Source organism: Hyla sarda, chromosome 3 (genome assembly GCF_029499605.1).
Source record: "Hyla sarda isolate aHylSar1 chromosome 3, aHylSar1.hap1, whole genome shotgun sequence".
Classification (NCBI taxonomy): domain Eukaryota; kingdom Metazoa; phylum Chordata; class Amphibia; order Anura; family Hylidae; genus Hyla; species Hyla sarda.
The window spans coordinates 174987807-175014826 of NC_079191.1; the positions used below are offsets into that span (position 1 = coordinate 174987807).

At 43.1% G+C, this 27020-nt stretch overlaps 1 protein-coding gene across 2 annotated transcripts in view; it reads right to left on the bottom strand.

The window, feature by feature from the left end:
* Window positions 1-27020, bottom strand: part of DIS3L2 (DIS3 like 3'-5' exoribonuclease 2) — a 320278-nt gene that overhangs the window by 247009 nt on the left and 46249 nt on the right. For both annotated transcript variants that reach the window (XM_056565531.1, XM_056565532.1), the window contains one exon: window positions 25709-25810. In XM_056565531.1, coding sequence (XP_056421506.1) covers window positions 25709-25810 — 102 coding nt within the window. The remainder of the gene's footprint in view (window positions 1-25708; window positions 25811-27020) is intronic.

The window sequence follows — 27020 nt, forward strand, 5'->3', positions numbered from 1 at the left end:
GTACGTCCTTAGTCCTTAACCCCTTAAGGACGCAGGACGTATATTTACGTCCTGCGCCGGCTCCCGCGATATGAAGCGGGATCGCGCCGCGATCCCGCATCATATCGTGTCTGTCCCGGCGCTCATCAACGGCCGGGACCCGCGGCTAATACCACACATCGCCGATCGCGGCTATGTGCGGTATTAACCCTTTAGAAGCAGCGGTCAAAGCTGACCGCCACTTCTAAAGCGAAAGTGACCCAGCTGCTCAGTCGGGCTGTTCGGGACCGCCGCGGTGAACAGCTGGCAGGACACCAGGAGGGCCCTTACCTGCCTCCTCGGTGTCAGATCGGCGAATGACTGCTCCGTGCCCGAGATCCAGGCAGGAGCAGTCAAGCGCCGATAACACTGATCACAGGCGTGTTGATACACGCCTGTGATCTGTGTAAAAGATCAGTGTGTGCAGTGTTATAGGTCCCTATGGGACCTATAACACTGCAAAAAAAAAAATTTAAACAGTGTTAATAAAGGTCATTTAACCCCTTCCCTAATAAAAGTTTGAATCACCCCCTTTTCCCATAAAAAAAATAAAACAGTGTAAAAAAAATTAAAATAAACGTATGTGGTATCGCCGCGTGCGTAAATGTCCGAACTATAAAAATATATCATTAATTAAACTGTACGGTCAATGGCATACGCGCAAAAAAATTCCAAAGTCAAAAAAAGCGCATTTTGTCACTTTTTATACCATTAAAAAAAATAAAGTGATCAAAAAGTCCGATCAAAACAAAAATCATACCGATAAAAGCTTCAGATCACGGCGCAAAAAATGAGTCCTCATACCGCCCTGTACGTGGAAAAATAAAAAAGTTATAGGGGTCAGAAGATGACTTTTTAAACGTATAAATTTTCCTGCATGTAGTTATGATTTTTTCCAGAAGTGAGACAAAATCAAACCTATATAAGTAGGGTATCATTTTAACCGTATGGACCTACAGAATAATGATAAGGTGTCATTTTTACTGAAATATGCACTGAGTAGAAACGGAAGCCCCCAAAAGTTACAAAATGGCATTTTTTCTTCGATTTTGTCGCACAATGATTTTTTTTTCTGTTTCGTCGTGCATTTTTGGGTAAAATGACTAATGTCACTGCAAAGTAGAATTGGCGACGCAAAAAATAAGCAATAATATGGATTTTTAGGTTGAAAATTGAAATGGTTATGATTTTTAAAAGGTAAGGAGGAGCTAGTCACGTGACCCGCAGGTCCTGCAACGCTATGGAACCAGTAATTAACCATTTATTTACATATATTATATTTACATTACCCTTACATAAATTACTAGGCTATTAGTTGGAATAGAGGAGACAAGGGGTAGGCTACACAACAGGGATCCCTACGTTCTAGGGACTCTGGCTATGGGGACCCACACATACATAGGTACCGTATAAGATGCGGTACCGGGACACCACAATGACATCAGTCATTTTACCCAAAAATCTACGGCAAAACTGGAAAAAAAAAATAAGTGTGCGACAAAATTTAAGAAAAAAACACCATTTTGTAAATTTTGGGGGGTTTGTTTCTTCGTCGTAAATTTTTCGGTAAAAATGACACTATTCTGTAGGTCCATACAGTTAAAATGATACCCTACTTATATAGGTTTGATTTTGTCGTACTTTTGGGGGAAAAAATCTTAACTACATGAGTGAAAATTGTCCTCTTCTGACCACTAACTTATTTTTCCGCGTATGAGGTGGTGTGAGGGCTAATTTTTTGCGCCGTGATCTGAAGTCTTAATCGATACCATTTTTGTTTTGATCGGACTTATTGATCGCTTTTTATTCCTTTTTTATGGTATAAATGTGACCAAAATACGCTATTTTGGACTTTGGATTTTTTTTGCGTGTACACCATTGACCGTGCGGTTTAATTTACAATATATTTGTATAGATCGGACATTTACGCACGAGGCGATATCACATGTTTATTTTTATTATGTTTATATATTTTTTTATATGGAATTTGGGAAAAGGGGGGTGATTTAAACTTAAGGAAGGGATTAGTGTGCGTTTTAAAACTTTTTTAAACTGCGGGTGGCGATCCACCCCACTGGACAACCAGGGACAGGATAAAGGCACCTTTAGACGCCGCTGTCAGCTTTGACATCGGCAATCTAAAGGGTTAATAGCCGGCCGGCCGCATGCCAGCTATTAACACCGGCCCCCAGCTACAGGAATCAGCTGGGGGCTGGCAGGTATTATGCGGGCTCGAGTGGGGAGCCCGCTTCATACCCAGTTAATGGCCATATGACGAGCAGAGACTTCCATGGTCGTTAACGGGTAAAACATTATATTCCAGAAAAAAATGAAGTAAATAAGTGTTCAAAAAGTCAGATCAATACCAAAATGGTACCGATACAAACCGCATATTACGGCCCAAAAAATAATCCCTCATACAGCCCAGCATACGGAATAAAAATGTTATAGGGTCAAGAAATTTCTTCATTTTTTTTTATTTAAAAGTAAAAAAAACAATTAAAACATGACAGAAACTAAACAAATGTGGTATTCGAGTAATCAGGCCAACCTAAAGTATCAAAATAATATATCATTTTTACTAGAAGGGGAATGGCGAAAAGAGAAAACCCCAAAATTTTCATTTTTCTCAATTTCACCTCAGTTTTTTTTTTTTTTTTCAGAGCATAAGTTATGGAAAAATGAAAGGCGTCGTTACAAAGTATACTTGGCCCAGCAAAAAAACAAGCCTCATGGGTCTGTAGATGGAAAAATAAGAGTTATGACTATTACAGGAAAAAACGAAAGTGCAGAAACTAATAAAGACCTTACTATTTTGGTTGAAATAATTTTTTCTACCAAGGCAAGTGGATTTTCTTGAGGGACAAGTAGATTGTGTTCCGCTTTAGTCCCTTGGACAAGTAGTTTTATTTTTACACCCATGCTTGAGGTAGTTTTCATAAATATTCACTGGCCATTATGAGGAACATATACATTGTGTACTGCTCTAGGCATTTACATTACAATATAAATAGAAGATTAACAGTTCATAGCTTTTTTTTTTTTTTTTTTTTTTTAACACTGAAGGGCACAGTTCATTTTGGCCTTGAGAACACAGCAAGCTTCCTTTTTGGAGTTTGTTTTTATCTCCTCACTTTTTAATAGACAACACAGGCGCATATGTTTTTTTTGCAATAACACCTTGTATTTTACCATAAAATGTTTGGCATAACAAAAAATGCATTTTTTTTGGGGGGGGGGGGGTATTTTAACAAAGTGCACTTCATGGTAAAAGTGATGCTCTCTTTATTCTGTGGGTCAATGCGAAAAAAATATGCTTTTTTATTTTACTGCATTCAAGTGTCTCCCACACGAACCTGTTAGTACAGCCAGGAAGTGTGGGTGACACTGATTATGACTTACCCACTCATCTGTTTGTTTTTTACCTGGCAACAGGCTTTGTTTGCGGCCTGCTGAAACCGAGAAGCAGCAGGGCTGATGTTATCATGCGCCTACTGTGCACCAAGTCTTCTGCCGGATTATAGATAACTGCCGAACGGGACTAAGAATAGCGAGTAGGTAAGCATCGTTATAATCAGTGTCACCTAGACTACCTGCCTGTACCAACAGGTTAGTCTGTGTGAAAAATGACCATTTACTTTTAAAAGAAAAAGTCAAACCTTTTAAACAAAATAAGAATGCTTAAATTATGTATTCTGAGCCCCTAAAAAATATTGTTTCATATACAAGGCTGTATGAGGGCTAATTTTTTGCACCATAATATGTAGTTTATCGGTACCACTTTTGCACATATATAAATTTTCTTATCACTTTAAGCCATTTTTATGTGAGGTGAAGTAACAAAATAAGCAATTTTACAATGTATATTTTTTACACTCATGCAAATCACCGTATGGGATCATAAACATTGTTTTAATACTTTGGACATCAAAGGAACAGAATTTTCCCATAAGCTCTATAGGACGTGAAAACAAGGGGGGGGGGGGAACAAAACTTTTTTAAAGGGGTTAGCCAGGAAACTTTTTTATATATCAACTGGCTGCAGAAGGTTAAACAGATTTATTAATTACTTCTATTAAAAAAACCTTAATCCTTTCAGTACTTATGAGCTGCTGAAGTGGAGTTCTTTTCGGTCTACGTGCTCTCTAATGACCTGTCTCGGGAACTGTCTAGAGTAGAAGCAAATCCCCATAGCAAACCTCTTCTACTCTGTGCAGTTCCTGAGACAAATGAGATGTCAGCAGAAAGCACTGTTGCCGGTCAGAAAAGAACTCCACTTCAGCAGCTGATAATTATTGGAAGGATTAAGATTTAATAGAATTTACAAATCGGTTTAATTTTCTGGAGCCATTGATATAAAAAAAAAAAATGTTTTTTCCTGGAATACCCCTTTAATACTTTGAGCATGATTACAAAAGTTTGAATGCAGGTTTGGTTTTTGAAAGAACATGAAGGGCATAACAGGCTGGCAGGATCCTGAAAAGACAGTCTCATGGGTATGTATAATTAGACTTGCAGGGCATTCTAGTCAGGCCATTATACTTGGCATTTGAATAATAAGAAAAAGAATATTAAGAAGAATAAGAAGAAAACTAAGAATAAAGAAGAATATTATAAATATATACACACACACACTATATATATATATATATATATATATATATATATATATATATATATATATATATATATATTTATTAAATACACACACACACACACTATATTAAATACAAACATACCTCCCCTGTTGAGTTTTGCTAAGCAATTATGGTGCTGTACACCTTAACTATACTGTTGTAATATGTATGTATTAAATAGGGACAAGTCTTTATATAATTACTTCTTGCATTAGGTTATGTTCACATGGTGGAATGTGGCGGAAGAATTCAACCAGAAAGGATGCTGCAATTTACTGCCTATTAATTTGAATGGGATTCTGCAGTCCTATATTTTTCACAGCGAATCCCATTGAATGGGAATCAATGGGGTTTGATTTTAAGCGGAATTCTGTTCTGAAAACACAAATTCCACAACAAATCCAAATTTCTGTGGAAATTCCACTGTGTGAACATCAACTTATGATAATTCTTACACTTCACGCAGTTACAGGGTAGGGTCACACAATGGATCCGCAGCATATTTTACGCTGTGGATACGCTGGTGACCCGACCCATAGTGTGCCTCTAGCTGTTTTCAAAATATACATACAACAGTATGAAAAATCTTGTTTTTTCTCAACCCCTAATAAACGCTGACTGGTACAGACAAGTCTCCTCCTAAATGCCATCTGTGAAGTGACTAAATGCCTTACTCAGAGTAAGCCCTCATGGTGGCACGGCTTACCTCATGTCCAGCCAGGACTTTTCCTCAGGAGGCCTTACATACTTATGTGCTTTCTGGTAGAGCAGCAGATTCAGTGTATAACCTCCACAGAATGATATTAAACCTATCCCAAAACACTACAGGTGGTCTGTAAGTAGTATATAAGGTGTATTCTTTGTCCGTACTTTTTCTAATATTTTGGGAAATCTATTTCTAGTCAGACACCAGTCCAAGAATTATTTCACTTCTGACAAAGTTACAGCTGAATATTGTTAGGAACTCCTGAATACCAGTAATGGTTGTTACTGCTGCTGTATACAGGGGTCTTCATTTACCTTAAAAGCCTGGTATGTAACTGTGACCAGCGTGGTGGTGCCCATCCTTCAGTCAATACAGATATTTACCTATAGCTGTAGGCCCTGGTACAGCTTGGAAGGCTGACCCTGCTCCTCTAATAGTGCTGACTATAGTGGTTGAGTTCTTACAGGTCTATGATGGAAACACCAGAAGCAGTGAGGGAAAATGGCCTTTGACCACTCAAGGAAATAAGGCTGCATTCAGTGAACATATACACAGTTATGGGGCGTGTGTGTCAAAGCATGCAGAGGAACAGTACAGCAGTTGCCCATAGCAACCAGACTAGTTTCATAAAAAAAAAAAAATGAAAGCTGGAATCTGATTACCGTATATACTGGAGTATAAGCCGAGTTTTTCAGCACAATTTTTCGTGCTGAAAACACCCCCCCTCGGCTTATACTCGAGTGAACTCTCCGCCCTCAGTGGTCTTCAACCTGTGGACCTCCAGATGTTTCAAAACTACAACTCCCAGCAAGCCTTGCTGGGAGTTGTAGTTTTGAAACCTCTGGAGGTCCGCAGGTTGAAGACCACTGCGGCCTTCGACATCATCCAGCCACCCCCCCCCCCCTCTCACCCCCTTTAGTTTTGTACTCCCCTCCGCTCGGCGGGACGTTAGGGTGCGCTGGTCCGGTGCTGCAGGACTGTCCAGTGGGGAGATCGTCCGGTGGGATAGTGGTTCCGGGCTGCCATCTTCACCGGGGGGCCTCTTCTCCGCGCTTCGTTTCGATACCATTTTCCCAATATACCCGATGCCCATCTGTGTCTACACCTGTATGTTTAGCACGTTGTCTCAGCCCTTCAAGGGAAGGGTCACTGTGCAGAGCTTTCCGGAAATGATAATTTCTCTCCCCCCATCTCGTGGTATCAGGGAGCACATTTCCCCCAGGTGAACTAGCATCTCCACCTTCCTCCGCTGGGGCTTGCAAGTCACACAGCTTGCCCCTTGCATCACCATCCTCCCTTTTTAAAGCTGCAGCCCTGGCATGCTGCTGACAGGTTACCACTGCCACCATTGGTATGCCTCCCTGGGGTTTACCTTCCTCCCCCTCAGTTCCAGACATAATACAGGCATCATACACAGGGCTATCACTCCTTCCCTCCTCCTCAGGCTCACAGGATTGGGACGTAGCACTCACTGCTGGTCCCTCATCCTTAAATGTCACCAGGGGTCCACCAACTCCTCCCCCTAGCCCATCTCCACTAGGTTTTGGCATTGGCAATGCATTGTCACCACATGTCACAATACACCCCATTTCACTTTTGGAAAACATTACTGGTTCAGTCACAGGTAAACATTTATCAATCCTCTGCACTCCCTCCCAGTTTCCACATTTCACAGTGTCTCCCAAAGTCTCGCACAGTACCTCAGAATGAGCAGGGCTCTCTCCTAGCCCTTCCGGTGTGCAGGTAGTGTCCTCTGGAGCATAATGACAGAGCATCCAACCCAAATCATTCCCCAGCAGAACATTAACAGGGATGTCCTCAGAGAACCCCACCTCCCGCAAACCCTTGCCTTTATGCCAATCCAGGTACACACGGGCCATGGGCACAGCAGGCCGCACACCTCCAATTCCTTTTAAAGCCATGGTTCTTCCAGGGATGATGTCCTCTGTATCCACCACTTCAGGCCGCACCAAGGTAAAGGAGGCTCCAGAATCTCGCAAACCCACTGTCACCCGGTCACCCACAGTTACACTCTGCAGGTTATCTGCACTTTTCTCCACAGCTCCGGACACCAGAAGAACGGCTGTGTGTCCTCCAGCTACTGGTGGAGAATTCTTTTTGTTGGGGCAAGTGGCACTCAGGTGCCCAATATTGTTGCATCTGTAACATGGGCGGGTGTCCCCCTGACCCAATGTGGCTCCTGTTGCTTTTGGGAAGGATGGCAAGAATTTCCCGGCTGACCTGGTGGTGCTTTGTGGTTGTGTGGCTCCCCTCCAGGTACTTGCTCCAGCTTGTGCAGATCCACGCTTTGCTTCTGGCGCCCGGTTGTTGGCAAAGTCATCTCCTAGTTCTGCTGCTTCCATGGCTGTCTTGGGCTTGCGGTCCAAAATCCACTCTCTGGCTTCAAAGCTCCGTGTTTGGAGAAACTGATCCAGGACCATCAAGTCCTCCATGGCCTCATAGGTAGTGACTTGTCCATTGCCTGAATGCAGTCCTTAGCTGACTTGCATGTTCAGTGCAGCTTTCTGTGGCGCTTTGTTGCAAAGTCCAAAACTTTTTCCGATAAGTGTCTGGAGTCAGATTAAAACTTTTTAGCAGGGCAGATTTTATTGCCTCAGTCCTGGTCACTCTCAGAGGGAAGCGAAGCAAACACATCCAGAGCTTTCCCTCGCAGCCGTGGGGTTAGATATTGTCCCCACTGTTCCTTAGGTAGATGGAACTGCTGGCAAACCTTTTCAAATCCCCTCAGGAACACATCCAGATCACCATCTTTCTCCAACATGGGGAAATGTTCCAAGTGGGATTTGTGGTCTCCTTGATCCTGCACATTACTGCGTGCAGATAAAGCATCCCCTCTCAGCCTCAGAACCTCCAGTTCATGCCTTCGTTGGGCCTCTCTTTCTGAGGCTTGTGCCTGAGCCTCTCTTTCTGCGGCTCGTGCCTATGCCTCTCTCCGCGGCTTGTGCCTGGGCCTCTCTCTCAGCAGTTTGGTACTGGATTAGCAGTTGGAGTTTCATATTGGCATCCACATTCCCAAGGTGTTGTAAGGCAGTCCGCATATAAGAGTCCAAGGCCTCATGTGGAGTACTGTCCTGATGGGGAGTAATGTTATATTCCCAGGAGATATCAGTCCTTGGATGGCAGTTCCAGCTGTAGGACTTTGCCTCATGTCAGCTCTTCTGCACGGGCATCATACTCCACAAGATCAGCAATAAGTTGTTCCTTGTTCTTTCCTGCAGTAGGGATGTCCTTTTCTTGGCACATTAGTTCCAGTGCAGGCTTTGACTGCTTGCGATATGCCTCCATATTTCCGAGATGAGACAGAGGAGGTAAAACAGGAGATGTGGAGGACAGAACTGTCTTGCACTCTTTTTGTATGTCTTTTAAACCAGCACTGAGCTCTGTCTTTGGAATTTACACACAAGATGTATGCAATTTCTTTTTAGTGCTAAGATTTCCCTACAGGTAAAATCCAGCAAGCACTAAAAATCTCTAAATATATCCCAACACTGCCACCAGTTGTCACGATCACACCCTATCGGTCCAGCCAAGACGCTAGAGAGAGTGTGATAGTGCAAGGGTTAAGGCCACCAGACCTCTGGGTATCCACAACTAGTGCCAGCAAGTCACCAAAGTAACCCTTAGATAAACATGTTTCCACCAGAGCTGCCTTCAGAAAGGTGAGCTCCTTTATTTAGAGATCAAAGACCAGAGCTGATTAAACATTTAATCTGATAAAAGGTATCACAGTGCTAAATATATCAAAATACAGGAACAAATGACATACAGGTATAACAATATATAAAAGTTTAGCAAGGCAAGTTCAGAAAACAAAAGATGAAGTTCTTACAGCATGATGATATAGCAGTCCATGAGAGTGAGTTCCAGCTGTTCTTGGGATGGTCTCGTCAGCTTGTTGCACAGCATTGAACAACAGTTGAGTCCAGCATTTTAAGTCTTATCTGCTTCTTTGGAGGGAAACTCCATCCCCCCCCCCCCCTTCCCTCTGATCCCACCAGGTGGGGCATCTCTCTTCCTGACCCCTTATCTCTTTGATCATATGATGAGACCAGAGTGCATGACTTCAAAGGAGATACAAACAAACAGTCAGACTCCCCAATAAAATGCAATACACAAAAAATAAAGGATACACCATCTGAATGACCACTCACCCATGTCTTATAAAACACATGTATGTTTCCATAATCAGGCCTTGGGCCTGACACTCCCATTCCGAAAGAAGTGTAGCGGACAGACTGGCTATTAACTGCTGATACGCATTGTGAAGTTAGTGGTCAGTTCGGGGACCACTCACTAAGTGTAAGTTCTATTTACACTGGGAATATATTGAAAGATCGGAGGCCGCTCCCTTGATTTAGTTCTGTCTCCATTTCAAAAAAGTAGGAGTGACTATGCAGCAACTGGTGTAGATTATAGTGGAAGTCACTCCAGCTTGCAGGTGGCATACATTTTTAAGACTGCTGTACATTATGGAACCCTGGCTCTATTAAGAGGCCACTAAACCCAGCTCTGCTGACAGGGGTGGGATTTTACCTTAGACAGGTGTAAAACATTTATGATCAGCGATACATACAAGAGTGTCCAAGGACAGGAATTTCAATGGGACTTTGTGGTAGAGCAGGAAAGGAGAAGGCTTCAGTCTCCCAACAAAAAGGTAAAATCCAAAGCCTTCTCTATTCCTGCTGATTGCCTCACCTGGGGACACAGCCCCAGCGTTCATCTCCAAGCTTCCACACGCAAGGTTGTGCTGTTGCCGTCTAATAGAAGGTTGAAGCGGTTGGTGAGCTTATTTACTTTTCTTCGACTCAACCCAAAACATGCGGGCAGCCAGTCAGGCGCTAAGCCTGCGGGTCCCACAAATCCTGCACGACTGCAGCAGCCTCAGTGACTCAACCCCACTCTCCACTTACATTCACCACCTAAGTCTTAGGACTATCCAGCAGCGCAGCAGGGTGGAGCTTCTGCTCCTCCCAGTCTTGTCTCCACCCCTTGCCATCATCTGCAGTCTGCTCATACCCCCAATGTATATAGCAGTGTTTATGTACATTCCTATACAGGTTGGGATATGTGCAGACCCTAGGGTGCAATGCTCTGCAGTCTGCACATACCCTATGGGAGCTATAACAAAATGTAACCCCTTTCCATTAACCCCTTCCCTAATAAAAGCTTGAATCATTCCCCCCTTCCCGATTTTGCATATTTTAACTAAAAATGTAAAAATTAAAATAAAAAGTATGTGGTATCGCTGTGTGCATAAATGTCTGAACTTTTAAAAAATAATGTTCATTAAACTGCACGGTCGATGGCGTACATGTAAAAAAAAAAAATACTAAAGTCCAAAATTATGCATTTTGTCACTTCATATGCCATAAAAAAAAAATTATATAAAATGAGTCCTCATGCATCCCCGTATACGGGGGAAAAAGTTATAGGGGACAGAAGAGGACCATTTTAAGCATACTGATTTTGGTGCATGTATCAAATAAAACACCTATATAAATAGAATAAAACCTATATAAAATGTACTACACACACTGCTATACATTGGGGAGTATGTGCACAGCATTGCACCTTTGTGCCGGATTGGACACAAATGTTGCAGGAGCTGGCGGGAGGGGAGCAAACAACCTGCGGGAGTGGGCGGGATTGGTCAAAAATAAAATAAAAAATCGGGAGCGGGATAAAAAATAAATAAAATTATAATAATAATAAATAATAAGTCCCACACAGGGCTCTACTTTGTGGAAGTGTTACTTTGTATACAATGTACAGGTAAATACCTACTCTAGAAAATTTCCAGTTATATGATTTATCACCCTAGGGTTTTTTCAAGCATCATTTCACCCATTAGTAAACAATCTAAATTTAATAGCCTAGAACTCCTGCCAGATAAAAATAGCAGATGCAACCTTAGCTATAAGAGCTCTTGTTAAGCTTACATGTGTTTGTCTATTAAAACTAAAACCAACTAAGGCTAAATCTTATTCCACTAGAACAAAAAAATATATATATTAAATACACTTAAAACCCAAATTCTCTACAGCCACTAGGGGTCATGATAAAACTAAGCTCTACTAGATAGCAGCTGATCATCTCCGTGCACCTGCACCCAGAGGCAAGGCCGGAATGTGTTTATTCACATGATGTATAAAGTGGACCATCTTGAATCAAGTGATGTCACAAATGACAGGCATTAATCCTCCTCCAGCTGTTTCGTAAGAATATGCACTCTTACTTCATTCTACACACCAGCTGGGCACACGGGGTGAGCCGACTTCAACAGTTATGATTTTCAGCAAAACAGCTGTGATACTGCCAGTTTCCAACAAAACATGAACCATTAAGTGCTCAGTACCCATTTAAGCAGATTACACAAAAAGCAAGGCATACAATATAAAAAAAAACTTTATATTTCCAATGAAAATAAGTTCTGCAATAACCATTTAACAAGTGGTAAAGAGAATAGCTTTTGGAAGAGCTCTGATGACACCAATAAGGCCACCGTTGCTGCTCTGACAGACAACTGTATGACAAACGTCTCTACTACACAGATAAAACCCCATCTCCAACTACTGCATAAGGCGGCAGGGGTAAAAAGCTTTGTGACATCTCGTTTTAAGTGTCTCTTTATGGGATTGATTATTTCTTGATGCCTCAAGAAACGATCAAAGTATAAATCATCATGGGGTGTGCCCTGTACGAGGTGCTTTGCATGTCAAGGACACCCACCACTGAAGGTTAGCCTATCTGATTCAATCCTACAGAACAGCTACTGTAGCACAAATTGCTGAAAAAAATGTGGCTATGAAAGACAGAACATACAGTGCAACAAGGGCGAGGGTGATGTGCACCAGACTGACCAAGATGACTACTGTTTACAGGTTAGTGCACAAAGCGGAATCTCCATTACAGAATTCCGCAAGCGGAGATTTAATCTGGTGGCTCTGCGCCGTCACCATTGACTGCTATGCCGTGCTAGTGGACTTCCGCGCAAAGTAGTAACATGTAAATTTTTGTGCTGAACAATTTCAGCAGCAGAATTGTCTGCTGCTGAAATTCCTCAGTGTGAACAGGTGTTTAGGAAGACCCATTCACACGGATAATGTTCAAGGCGCAGAGTTCCGCAGGAATTACGTAGTGTGAACGTACCCTACCACAAAGCACCTACAATGTGGCAGGTGAGCATCAGAACTGGACCATAGAGCAATGGAAGAAGGTGGCCGGGATTTATGGATCACATTCTCTTTTACATCTTTTGAACCTCCAAGTGCATTACTCACATAAGGAAGAGTGAATATGCCCCAGTATGCGCAACTGAAGCAGAGGCATGTATTCATGTGCAAGTGGATTTCAAACGTACCACCAATCTAAAGGAGGTTGCAGACCAAGGACAGCCCTTTATAGCAAAGGCTCTAATGGCAGTAACCTTACAGTACAGCACTCCCTGCAATTCTTAACCCCTGGCCCCACACTAAAGGCTTCCACTGAATTACAGTAATTGGAGATCTTAATGAACAGTGAGGGATACATATGCAAATTATGTATATTAGAAAAGATTATACAGTGCACAACAGTCCTTTTGTTATACACCGAGTCCTTTTACATGAGCACATATTTCTTTTTACCAGCACCAATAAACTATATACAAGATTGGCACTTTTGGAATGGACCACTACCAAAGCCCAATTGCCAGGAGTGAATGATCGTACCATCACACATTCTCATAGTTTTTGATAGCACAATGTTTACCCAAGTGGGGCTGGGGCTACAATGCTACTTTCTGTAGCTTTACTAATCAATTTTGACAACTCTGTTGCATACAACAATGCACATCGGCGCAACATATAAGATAAATTAGTAAAGCTATAAAAAGCTGTATGTCCAGCCCGAGTCTATATGTGCTTCAGACAAATTGTTGCGGCTACATAAGGGTGCATTAAAGGAGTACTCTTGTGCAGACTACTCCTGCTCCGTCCTGCCCTGGGCTGCAAAAAAAATGAACATAAACCATCACTCACGTTCCTGGGTTCCCGTGGAGCGCCACTACAGCTGATCGGTCCTCCGGTCCATCTTCATACTTCCGTGTGAACGAAGAGTCACATGGCGCACAGCCTGTTATGGGCCGAGGCAGGACATCACGGCGGCCGGCGATAGGCTGAGCGCCATGTGACGCTTCGTTCACACGGAAGTATGAAGATGGACCGGAGGACCGATCAGCTGTAGTGGTGCTCCTCGGGAACCCAGGAAGGTGAGTGATTGTTTATTTTCATTTTTTTTGCAGCCCGGGCAGGATGGAGCAGAAGTAGTCTGCACCAGAGTACTCCTTTAACACCACGTTTTTTGCAAATTAGCAGGGGAATTTATATACCGTCCACTGCCGTATCTCCCACGGATTTTGGCAGTGAACTGCAAAAATGTGGTATGAATGCACCCTTAGTGAGGTGATCAGCTGACAAATGGACATTTATACATCAGTAGCTGATAGAGCCTATTACATATATAAATGCTAACAGAGGGGGAGAGTTATCAAAATCTGTGTAGAGGGAAAGTGGTGCAGTTGCCTATGGCAACCGGATTGAGTCTAATTTTTCGCATGTCTCTGAAAGCAGCCATCTGAAATGCACCACAGGAAAAGTTGCCCATAGCAACCAACCAGATCACTACTTTCATTTTTAAAGAAGCTTGTAAAAAAAAATCTAAGTAGTGATCTGATTGGTTGCTATGGGCAACTGGTCAACGTAACCTCTGCACAGGTTTTGATAAGTCTCCACCCCTGTGTATAAGGCCTTTACATGCAGAAACATGAATATACCTTTAAGTTATTCTCCCTACATTTTTATTAATTATATTTTATCACTAACCTTTCCAACAAGACAAGTTATAGAAGATTACCAGTGACTTCTAATGACATCACAGGAAGAAAAGAGATTACAGAGAGGGAAGTTTCACTTTCACATGAACCTTCGACACCCTCAACTGATGGGAAAGGAAACAGACTTTCTTAGGACTTCATACACACTCGCACGGGACTTCATACACACTCGCACGGGACTTCATACACACTCGCACGGGACTTCATACACACTCGCACGGGACTTCATACACACTCGCACGGGACTTCATACACACTCGCACGGGACTTCATACACACTCGCACAGTTACAAGACATCAGAACTAACATTGCTGCAGAACTTAACAGCCAAGCGCATTGAAGTACTGTGTAGATTAATAAGATTCAGGCAGTGTCTTCTTCATAGTATACTAGGTTTACCTCAGAATAGAAAAATGAAAAAAAAAATGCAAACAAAACAAAAAAGGTCCCCCTGGTGATATAGAGCAGCCCATTACAGGAAGGCTCGCCCTCCATGTACTCCATGTCATCTGACAGATCACATTACCACAACCCACAGGTGACTCAAATAACTGGAAAAAAATAATAAATCTTCTCAGAAAGTGCAGCTGGCTTGCAGAGATATCAGGCTGATGACCCGAAACAGATTGCACATATGAGAACTGCGCTGTACTTGGTTTTACAGTGTTATTGGCGTACAAGAGGTTATCTCTAATCGCTGCACTATTTCCCCTCTTGTGTCATTTTCCAAACATATACGCGCATAATGTACAACTTTTAAGCAGATAAAATATGATGAGTTTGTGAAACTACACACATTGCAGAGCAAAGCTAGGTTTAGAGATGAGCCAACTTACAGTAAATTCGATTCGTCACGAACTTCTCGGCTCGGCAGTTGATGACTTGTCCTGAATAAATTAGTTCAGCTTTCAGGTGCTCCGGTGGGCTGGAAAAGATGGATACAGTCCTAGGAAAGAGTCTCCTAGGACTGTATCCACCTTTTCCAGCCCACCGGAGCACCTGAAAGCTGAACTAATTCATGCAGGATAAGTCATCAACTGCCGAGCCGAGAAGTTCGTGACGAATCGAATTTACTGTAAGTTAGCTCATCTCTAGCTAGGTTCAAACCATGTTTTAGGCATACATTAGTGCTGGGCGGTATACTGGTTCATACCGAATACCAGAATTTTTGTGCAGCACGATATGAATTTTTCCCACACCGCAATACCGGTTGGGTCCCTCCCCCTCGGGAATGAATTAATCATCAACCCACTGCTGCGCTGTCCCCATCGGGGTACTAATCACATGTCGCCCGCAAGTGCTGCCCTCCTCGTCCTCCCGTTTGTTGCGGGCCGCCGGCGCTGGAGCTCTATACTGTACGCCAGTGGTCTCCAACCTGCAGACCTCCAGATGTTGCAAGACTACAACTTCCAGCATGCCGGGAGTTGTGGTTTTGCAACATCTGGAGGTCCGCAGGTTGGAGACCACTGCTGTACCCCGTTTCCCTATGCCCGGGCTGCAAAAGATAAACAAAATAAACTTTAACTTGTCTTCCTACGTTGGCCTCACGCTCTTCCTGGGGACGGGAACGTCCGAGAGCCGTCAGCCTAAGTTTAAGTTTATTTTGTTTATCTTTTGCAGCCCAGGCATAGGGATATAGCGTACAGCAGTGGTCTCCAACCTGCGAACCTCCAGATGTTGCAAAACTGGCTGTCTGAGCATGCTGGGAATTGTAGTTTTGCAACATCTGGAGGTCCACAGGTTGGAGACCACTGGCGTACAGTATAGAGTTCCAGTGCCGGCGGCCCGCAACAAAAAGGAGGACAAGGAGGGCAGCACTTGCGGGTGACATGTGAGTAGTACCCCAATGGGGACAGCTTAGCGCTGGGCTTATAATTTGGGGGGAAAGCAGAACAGCGCTTGCGGGTCACATGATTGGGGGGGGGGGGGAAGAAATACCGTTATATACCGTGGAACCGCCATAAGTTACAAAAATACCGTGATACACATATTTGGTCATACCAACCAGCCCTAGCATACATTAGGTACCAGTCAGCACATACTAGCTCAACTAAGGTCAAAAGCATACTCTTGCACTAGAACAGCCTAATAGAGTCCTCCAGATATCCTTATTTACCCCGGAGCCTTTTATAGCATACACCACAAGCAATGTATAAACATTGTCTTAGATACACAACAAGCATGAACAGTCACAGGCCAACAGCAACCATAGTTCTAACAAACTGGTTGTGTTCACTAGAGATGAGCGAACTTACAGTAAATTCAATTCGTCACAAACTTCTCGGCTCGGCAGTTGATGACTTATCCTGCATAAATCAGTTCAGCTTTCAGGTGCTCTGATGGGCTGGAAAAGGTGGATACAGTCCTAGGAAAGAGTCTCCTAGGACCGTATCCACCTTTTCCAGCCCACGGGAGCACTTGAAAGCTGAACTAATTTATGCAGGAAAAGTCACCAACTGCCGAGCCGAGAGGTTCATGACGAATCGAATTTACTGTAAGTTCGCTCATCTCTAGTGTTCACGTTTTGCCAGCTGCCCCCATTCTACTATTCCATAGGGATGCCAAGCCACCTAACACTTCAAAACAGTTAATGTCATTTGCACATGATTTGAGGCACTATATATTTTTTACATAATACTGGCCTATTCTTTTGGCACAAAGAAAACTGAATTTTTTTTATTTTTTTTATCTAAGAGTAAGGCAATGTAACCGAATGTAAAAGGACGTGTTGCAAGTTTTTCTATTATCACAAGTAACAGGAAAACATTAGGCCTCCAGAAATCTTTTTACACCCCGGCAGAGTTGGCATGAAGAGAAACCTGCTAATAGATTGGCTTGCATGGTGTAACTCTACACGTGGCACCTGCTGAGTGACCAGATAAACTGGGGGTAGCAACAGGCATATTACCGCAAAGGAAGAACTAGTGAAACACTATACCCAGGAATCTCAAGGGCAACACACACTATTTAGTGAAATTTCAATACATTACAAATAAGAGCAGTATGATCCCTATAATAAAACAATACAAGCACAGACGAGGAAGCTGTACATAACTAGGAGGAAGCGGCAACATTCTGGAGAGGCAGTGAAATATGGGGGGTACTATTAGGAGAAATAAGGGGACGAGGGATTAGGATTATTGCTTTATAGATGACGTGCAATGCAGGAGGGTGGATTTACACGGCAACATAATGTTTTCCAGCGTGCCTAGTTGCATAGGGGACCCCCTCCTATCAGCAAATCCGTATTATCATTCCAGCCACATCTGAACAGGGACAGCATGTATATCTAACGACTGATGGGAAAAAGCCAGGGTAATGGGACAATTCCATGAGAATTAAAACAGGGGTTTTCCTGTCAAATTCTAGGAAAGAAAAATGGTCTGTGGAGCCTGTACGTCCTTTTGAAGGAAATCATCTCTTGTCCCTGCCTTTCCTTTGTCCCAGGAAGGTGTGGTGGCCCAGTGTTATCTAGGAAAGATGGGGAACAGCCCATGGGAAAAAACACACGACTGCTTTAAAATGACATATCACTTGGGCTCCAGAAAATAGATTTGTGCGCCGTTACCATTGCTCTTCACAAATCCTTCAGGGCTATGCCACATATCCTGACAGGAACTATCAGGAAGCATTTGTGATAAGATAAAGGAAAGAATAGGCTGAAATACTGTAATACGATTTGGTTTCATTCTAATTATTGGTGCATAAACCCTTTCAGTAAACAGAATGGTCCCAGTACAGGAGAAATACAATGATTCCTAAATAAATTACACCTTTTTTTACTACAGGTATGTAAAGCGGAGACTAAAGACAGCACCCGGGGGGCGTGGAAGTTTCTTATATGAAGAGATATAAACTTTGATCTTTAAAGAAGCACTCCAATTATTTTTTTCTTTACAGTACAGCATAGCCCATAATCAGAGAATAATGTAAAGAGGTTCTTGTAGACACCTTGTGCTTACTTGGCTTAGCTGATGTGGCAGGCATGGATAAGGCTTCATATTGGATAAAATTCCATCATTTGAACTTTATTATGCTACCTACATTTCCCATGAATCCTATGGCTGTGCAAAGAGGGTGTGAAGTTTGATCACTGTACCTGGTTAATAAGGCTGCAAGGTACCCTGGTGAACTCCCATGAATGGGTTGATGTCAGTTCACATTATGTGCTTTTTTGAGTTTTCTTATTCATCAACAAATATTGCCATGAGGCAAAAGTGATTTAACCCATAAATCACAAGTGAGGCCTTTTATGACTATTTGAAGTCCTTGGGCAGTGTACACAAGTTGAATCACCACAGCCTTTTTCCACTGCAATTTCCTAAACTTTTTAAGCGATTTGTACAACTAAAGTATAATGGCACCTTTTTGCCTTGAATTTGGTAAAAGTCACAGAAAACAAAAACACTGCAACAAACAGTAAGTGAACATCCTCAGAACATGTGTATGTCTACTATAGCCTGACCCACACAGATAGCAGCAGTATACAGATCTAGGTGGGAAGGGGATGTGTCTGGAAGCTAGCAGGAGAGATCTACAAGATGATTGCATCCTGCAGTTCACCGGAAGTCAGCTGATGCAGGATAGACTACTAAATTCGTAACTATCTGTAGGTCAAACTGGTGTGTTTCCTTACCATCATTGTCACATGACCAAGCAACAGTAACTAGAAGAAAAAAAAAGGCAGGGGGGCGCTCCCTTGCATATTACCATCAGATATAGGACTATAAATCCAAAGAAACCAACGAGGCCCACCAAAGGAATTCACCTTGTTTTGTTATGCATAGATAGGCTCGAAAAAGCGTATGTCAAGGGATAGTCATGCTGCACCATGTGGAATCACCCCTGGATCACACTTTAGATGTGGCAAACAAGCCAGTATAGACTTTGGACAGATAAAGGACCATCGGATGGCAGAGTTCCTTCATCTGAGCAAAGGAATCAGATTGTTGGTGTATGAGTAGAGATGGCAATTGCATGAAATTGGGGGGTGGGGGGGGGGCGAACTAAATCGTAGTACTTTTAGGAGCCCAAACCTCCTCAAATCAATTTAGATTTGCAGCATAACTGCTAATCAGCACCCACTTATCCGTAGTATAGATTGTTTGAAAATACATTGAAGCTCCAGCTCGGTTTCAGATCCACATGATTGATTTTATTCACATGCTTCTACATGAACGATCGTTACGTGGCAGGAAGTGAAACGTTTCGGCCAGGTGCTGGCTTTAGTCATCCAGGCCATACAATGATTACACGTTCTAAGGGATCATATATGGAAGTGAGAGGAAAATACAGGACAGGTGTGTATACCCATTCCATTATTATTATAATAAAAATATGCATTTTTCTACTTTGGAAATATGCAACATGCAGGCGTCCCCAAAACATATCACAATATTGTATCATCATTACTTAGGAACATCGGAATGTCTGTTTTACACGTTAATCTGTAATATAAAACCAGGTAAATCAGGTAATTTGTTCTCAAGCCTGAGAAAGAAGGGAAAAAGCACTTCGGGAATCTAGTATCTAATTTTAGGATCCAGTATATTTCACGATCCTTAAGCTTTTGCCTATGATTGCCTCCCCTCCGAGGACCAGATACTCTCAATTCCTTGTAACTTTATCATAGAAAAATCCCCCTCATGATGTTCCACAATATGTTTAGACACCATAGATTTATTTTTATTGCCAAAATGCAGGACATCCGAGAGGTGCTTTCTAACACGTATTTTAAAGAGGATACAATTGTGTATCAAAAACGCAGGTATAGCGGGACAATGTCTAATGTGAATATAGGCTGATACAAAAATCACAGATCTTCTCAGGCATGAAAGCAACCACTTACAATGAATACATACCTACTAGAGATGTAACACATTATTGCCATGCTGGAAACAATTATGTATGATGTAAAAGTACTCCTCGGCACTGGACATATATATAGCAATAATTGGTCCTTTAAGCAAAACATTAGGGCACCTTTGCGATCAGATTCTCACATATGTATAGTTATATGAACAAAAAGAAATATCCAACTCACACTAGTAACGAAGGATAACATCTTGTCTCATATTGAGGCCCTTTGGGAATCTAGTATCTAATTTTAGGATCCAGTATATTTCACGATCCTTAAGCTTTTGCCTATGATTGCCTCCCCTCCGAGGACCAGATACTCTCAATTCCTTGTAACTTTATCATAGAAAAATCCCCCTCATGATGTTCCACAATATGTTTAGACACCATAGACCTATTTTTATTGCCAAAATGCAGGACATCCTAGAGGTGCTTTCTAACACGTATTTTAAAGGGGATTAGTAATGCATCCAACATTGTACCAGGCGTGATTCACATGTAAACAAATAACATTTCGTATTACAATTTATATATCGCCTGAATGGAAAAGACTCATGGCTGGCACAAGACATAAATAGGTTGCTGATGACATGACCTTGCAGCATGTGCACACAGTGGGGATCAAAAGTTTGGGCACCCCAGGAACAAAATGTGTATTAATGTGCATAAAGAAGCCAAGGAAAGATGGAAAGATCTCCAAAAGGCATCAAATTACAAATTAGACATTCTTCTGATACAAGATATTAAAGGAGTAGTCCAGTGGTGAACAACTTATCCCCTATCCTAAGGATAGGGGATAAGTTACAGATCGCGGGGGGTCCGACCACTGGGGCCCGCCGCAATCTCCTGTACGGGGCCCCGACACGACTGCACAGTTTCGTGCCGATCTGGCACTTCTGGCTAGCCAGAAGAAGTGCCAGATCAGCACGAAACTGCAGTCCAACCCGCACCCCCTGCCTCCCGTCCAGCCTTCCCTTGCCCTGATGTGTAACACGCATTCCTTGGAATAAAGAGAAGCCTTATTTTTGCAGTATTGGTGAGTTGCTGAGTCTTTTTCTCTTTTACATATAACATTAAAATCACTGACACTGAAGTAAATAGCACTGACTATGGCAGTTTTTTTTTGTTAGTGAGCACCACTATTACACATTAAACTCTAGGAGTGCAAAGTATTATAAACAAAACTACATACATAGTACACAAAAATGTACATCTCACATCCAGACTCAAAAGAATTGGGATCCACGTTACCCACTGGGCAGGTACACAAGGGACAGAATATTATAGCTGAATCCACTAAATCTATACAAAACAAAATGGTCAATATAGGAGATATACACGGGGAGATATACCAAAACGTGTCCGGAGGAAAGTTGCTGTGTTGCCCATAGCAACCAGATTGCTTTCATTTCTCAGAGGCCTTTTCAAAAATAAAAAAAAAGTGCTCTGATTGGTTGCTATGGGCAACTCAAACTTTTCCTCTGGACAGGTTTTGATAAATCTTCCCCCATATAGTCTTTTTGTGAGCCTGAAATATTTATCCCAGTTGTAATTTGAACCCCACGTGAGCAGCCAAGTGTGTGGGGCTCAGCTACCAACAGGGACAAATACTTTAAAGGGGTACTCCGCCCCTGGCATCTTATCCCCTAGCCAAAGGATAGGTGATAAGATGTTAAATCGCCGCGGTCCCGCTGCTGGGGACCCCAGGGATCGCCGCTGCGGCACCCCGCCATCATTACTGCACAGAGAGTTCGCTCTGTGCGTAATGACGGGCGATACAGGGGCCGGAGCAGCATGACGTCATGGCTCCGCCCCTCATGACATCACAGCCCGTCCCCTTAATGCAAGTCTATGGCAGGGGGCGTGGCGACCGCCACGCCCCCTCCCATAGACTTGTACTTACGGGGGTGGGCCGTGACGTCACGAGGGGTGGAGCCGTGACATAACGATGCTCTGGCCCCTGTATTACCCGTCATTACGTGCAGAGCGATCTCGCTCTGCGCAGTAATGATAGCGGGGTGCCGCAGCGGCGATCCCCGGGGTCCCCAGCAGCGGGACCGCGGCGATCTAACATCTTATCCCGTATCCTTTGGATAGGGGATAAGATGTCTAGGGGCGGAGTACCCCTTTAAACTTCGGGATTAGTTTTGTTTATTGGGCATCAGTTGTAATGAAATCTTGGGTCCTGGCATTTGTGTGGATGTTATTTTGATACACCACCTAAGAACACCATTCATTGCACTGGCATTATATGGAGACCAGGCATCAAAGGATCAGCTTTTTGGCATCAAAATGTTATCTACACAATATAAGGCAGGCCCTTTTATTGCCATGGATGTGCAGTGTATAGCCTCTATTACAGTATGATCTATTGTGTGTACTTTTTTTTTAGACATTTAAAAAAAAGAGGGATGGATTTATTTTTTGGGGTATTAAATACCTGTAGATGTACTGTATTTAACATATTGTGCAATTTTTCATGTGACTGTATATAAAAGATATGCTATGGCGTTTGCTATGTACTGTGCAATTGTTGGTCAAAATGTTCTGCAAATGACCCTCATTCACAGAATGTTTTTTTAATTCAATACTTCACGAACAGGACAACATACCATGATCCCCTAAAAGTAACTTGCAAAGTAATGCCTAGGAAAAAAGTTCTACAAATAAAAGTCTTATACTAAGCTGTCATTTGCTTGAGACTTTCCCCTTCCCCAGTCATAACAAAACATTAATAAAAAAAGCAATGAAGATCACAGACGGCCCGCATTGTCTCACAATAATGCTTTGACTCCAAGAAATCATTGCAAGACTTCCGAGCTGAATATGTTTTATAGTTCTCAGCAGAACGCTCCTTGATAAAACTCCATTGTATTTTAGCCTTTCATGCAATGCCAGGTATTGTGATACTTTAGCATTCTCAAATCTTTTGCTCTGTCCCTTCAATTAGAATGGACAATGCAACATGAGGTAAATAAGGACATGTTGTATAGAAAGAAATTATTAAGCCAAATGTAGCAAACCATTATAAGCAAAAGAATAGTCAGGGTACTATAAAAGCCAGTGGCGTAGCGTGGGTTGTCAGCACCCAGGGCAAAGCAAGTAATTTGAGCCCCCTAACCTGTGGATTTTAGCACTCAAGTCTCTTCCACTAGATTAGTTAAAGAAACCCTTACCCCCTAAGCACATGTATTGTTTGTTATGAAAATACTGATGTAAATAAAGTAAAATGCATCTAAATACAAGTTTATTTTCAAACACTTTATTGAGTGCGAACATTACACATTCTCCACATCTTCAGCAGGTCTATGAATACAAATCTACAATTGTAGTAACCTAGCATGGGCCGCGCTATTATATGTCGTCTCACAACCATCGTATACGACAAAAAATATCAAGAACAAAAACTAAACATCAAAATGGAACCATACCCTGGAGATGATCGACGGCACATGACTTTGGGTATTACAAGTAAGCGACAAATGTCAGGGGGGCATTATATGTGCATTATATGGGCACATGACAGGGGGCCCCTGTCATGTGCCCCCACATATATTGCCCCCCGTCCTGTGCCCCTCACATATAATGCCCCATGTCCTGTGCCCCTCACGTATAATGCCCCCTGACGGGGCAGGACAGGGGGCATTATATGTGAGGGGCACAGGACATGGGGTATTATATATGAGGGGCACATGACGGGGGGGCCCTGTCATGTGCCCCCACATATAATGCCCCCCTGACATGTGCCCCTTACTCATCATTTGCCCCTCTCACTTATAATTTACTCCCCCCTCCCCTTTCTCACGCCCGTCACCTTTCTCCCACGTGAGCCGCGGGGACGTGATCTCCGGGGACTGGCGCAATGATGTGATGTCATCGCGCCGGCCTGCCGTGAATGGCTCTCACTGACTGCAGGAATGGAGCAGCCGCTGCGTGTGACTGCAAGGTGACGGCGTGAGAAAGGCATGGTGGAGCGGGACAGCTGACAGCTCCCGCTCCACCATGCGATAGTTCAGGAACAGGGGCAACAATAGTTCCGGAAGAGGGGCAACGTTGCCCCCCCCCCCCCCTGGATCCGCCACTGCCTCCACAGTGGGCGGCGACCCGGATTGGATTCGCACAGCCAGCACTGCAGAGAGCGCGAGTGAGCCAGGCAGGGGCAGAGAGCTGCGAGCGCGCCCCCCCAGATGTTGCGCCCGGTGCGGCCGGCCCCCCCTGCACACCCCACGCTACGCCTCTGATAAAAGCTATCCAGTGATTGAAAACAACTTCTGACATATCGATCAGACCTGTGAAATGTTGATCACACCGGGTCTCCCTACTGAGGCCTGCTGCGATCCTGAGTTAATAGAAGGGGTAACATTGTGCTTAGCTCCCCACTGGTTAAGAGAAATACGTTTCTCTGCACAGCTATGCAGTGACCCCTCAACTTACAATAGTTTCAACATACAATGGTCTTTTCTGGACCATTGTAACTTGAAACCAGACTCAACATACAATGGTACAGACAGTCCAGATCTGTGAAACGTGTCACAACTGGAGGAACTGACCAATCAGAATTGGCATTTTACTGGTAAATCACCTGTATTACTGAAGTACAAGCACTGACTGGTGTCTGGTAGCGCCCCCTACAGTACAGGGAGAAACTACAAGTTCTGTACTACTCCTTACCTGTGCCAGGGTTAGCTGCTCCTTTGGACACCAAGTAAGGGCGGCTCCATTTGGGACACTGTGTGTACTGTATAGGACCCTGAAGAAGCTCCCGTCCTCTACATAAACCATTTTTTCCCAACCAGGGTGCCTCCAGCTGTTGCAAAACTACAACTCCCAGCATGCCCGGACAGCCAACGGCTGTACGGGCATGCTGGGAGTTGTAGTTTTGCAACAGCTGGAGGCACCCTGGTTGGGAAACACTGAAAGACAGTGATTTACAGCTCCCAGCAGATCTTTCTTACTTTTATATGTACGATCTTGCTTTATCTGTATTAGTTATCTATTTATTTTTCTTTAGTCCTCACCTCTTCCTAATTTTTGGATGACATTTTGGTGGCTTCAGAACCAATTACCAGGTTTACATAGAGTTATGGTCTCAACATACAATGGTTTCAACTTACAATGATCGTCCCGGAAACCAATTAATATTGTACCTTGAGGGACCACTGTATACAGAGAAATGAACAGATCTCCTGGCCGGCCGGGGAGCTGAGACCAATGCCACCCGCTTCCCTGACTATGAACTTACAATCCCAGTAGGTTTTATTGCTTTCAACAACTTTTCACATCTGACAAGTCAAAAAGTGTTTCTAATGATGCTTTTTCCCTCTACCCAGCTAGGGGGTCCATCCAATTCTAAACATATTCTGTTCCTCAGCCACATTCTGCTACATTAGCTACATCTCCTCATGCAATAGGTGTTATGTTCAAATAATTAAAAAAATATATATAAAAAAATTATTGCCATAATTATATTTTGTTATAATTATAGATTTTTTTTTTTTTATATTTCCATTCAATTCAAAAAGCTATCAAAGAAAATTTGCACCCTTTTAAAAAGTTTTGATAAAGTGAAATCCCTTTGTTAGGAGCACAATACTAACCTTCCACTGCTCACGCGGAAGCAGTTTTACAACCACAATATCACCATTCAGGGCTCTATTCCTGGAAACCACACCATCAATAAAGATGTCCCTCAGACCATCCTAGAACAGGAGAGAAAGAAAAAAAATGAGTTAAATAGAAAGCGACAACCACAGTGAATCTGTTATAACACGATGCTGCTATGTAAGGGAGACATCCAATCATCAGCTTGATAAAGAATAAATAGCCAAATTAAATAGGCAAAAAAATACACTGGGCCATTCACCCTCCACCTCTCCATGGTTTTCACTGGTGGTTGGTTGCTGTATATCTGTATATCAGTTGGTTTCTGTGTATCTACATAGCAGGCCAACCACAACTGAGGCAGGAGGGAGCTCTGTAAATGTATTAAAGGGGTACTCCGGTGAAACCATTTTTTACAAATCAACTGGTGCCAGAAAAAAAAATAGTAATCCTTCCAGTACTTAGCTGCTGTACACTACAGGGGAAGTTGAGTTGTTCTTCTGTTTCACCACAGTGCTCTGTCGACACCCCTGTCCATGCCAGGAACTGTCCAGAGTAGGAGAGGTTTGCTATGGGGAGGTGCTCCTACTCTACAGAGTGGTGTCAGCAGAGAGCACTGTGGTCAGACAGAAAAGAACAGCTCAACTTCCTCTGTAGTATACAGCAGCTGATAAGTACTGGAAGGATTAAGATTTTTTTTTTTATAGAAGTAATTTACAAATCAATTTAACTTTCTGGCACCAGTTGATCTGAAAAGAGAAATGTTTTCCATTGGAGTACCCCTTCAAAGTTTCGCACAAAGTAATGCTTTATATACAAAATTTTAGCTGAAAAATCGATGTACTGTTATGTTCTGGCCTTGTACTAAGATTCCCTCCTCCCCCTGAGGCATAACTTGTAGCTTCTGGGCCCCAAAAACTGCAACAGGGCCCCCATGTGCCATTTATAATACTGGTATCTTATGGGCAGATGTGCTTTGGGTGCCCAATGCAACTGCTACTTCCGCACCACCTATAGCTACGCGCCCCCCCCCCACCCCCCCAGATTTTAATTAAGAATAACTGTATGTCTGCTTACCCTCAATCCTGACCAGTCTTCCTGTCCCAACCCAGCAGCTAAAAACACCTTATGATGCGGCCACCACCATGCTGCACGGAAGGGATGGAATTGTGCAGGTGATGCACAGTGCCTGGTTTCCTTCACACTACCCTTAGAATTGAGGCTAGAAAGTCCAATTTTGGTTTCATCAGATCAGACTAAGGCTGGGTTCACACCACGTTTTGTAACTACGGTTCCTGTATACTGCTG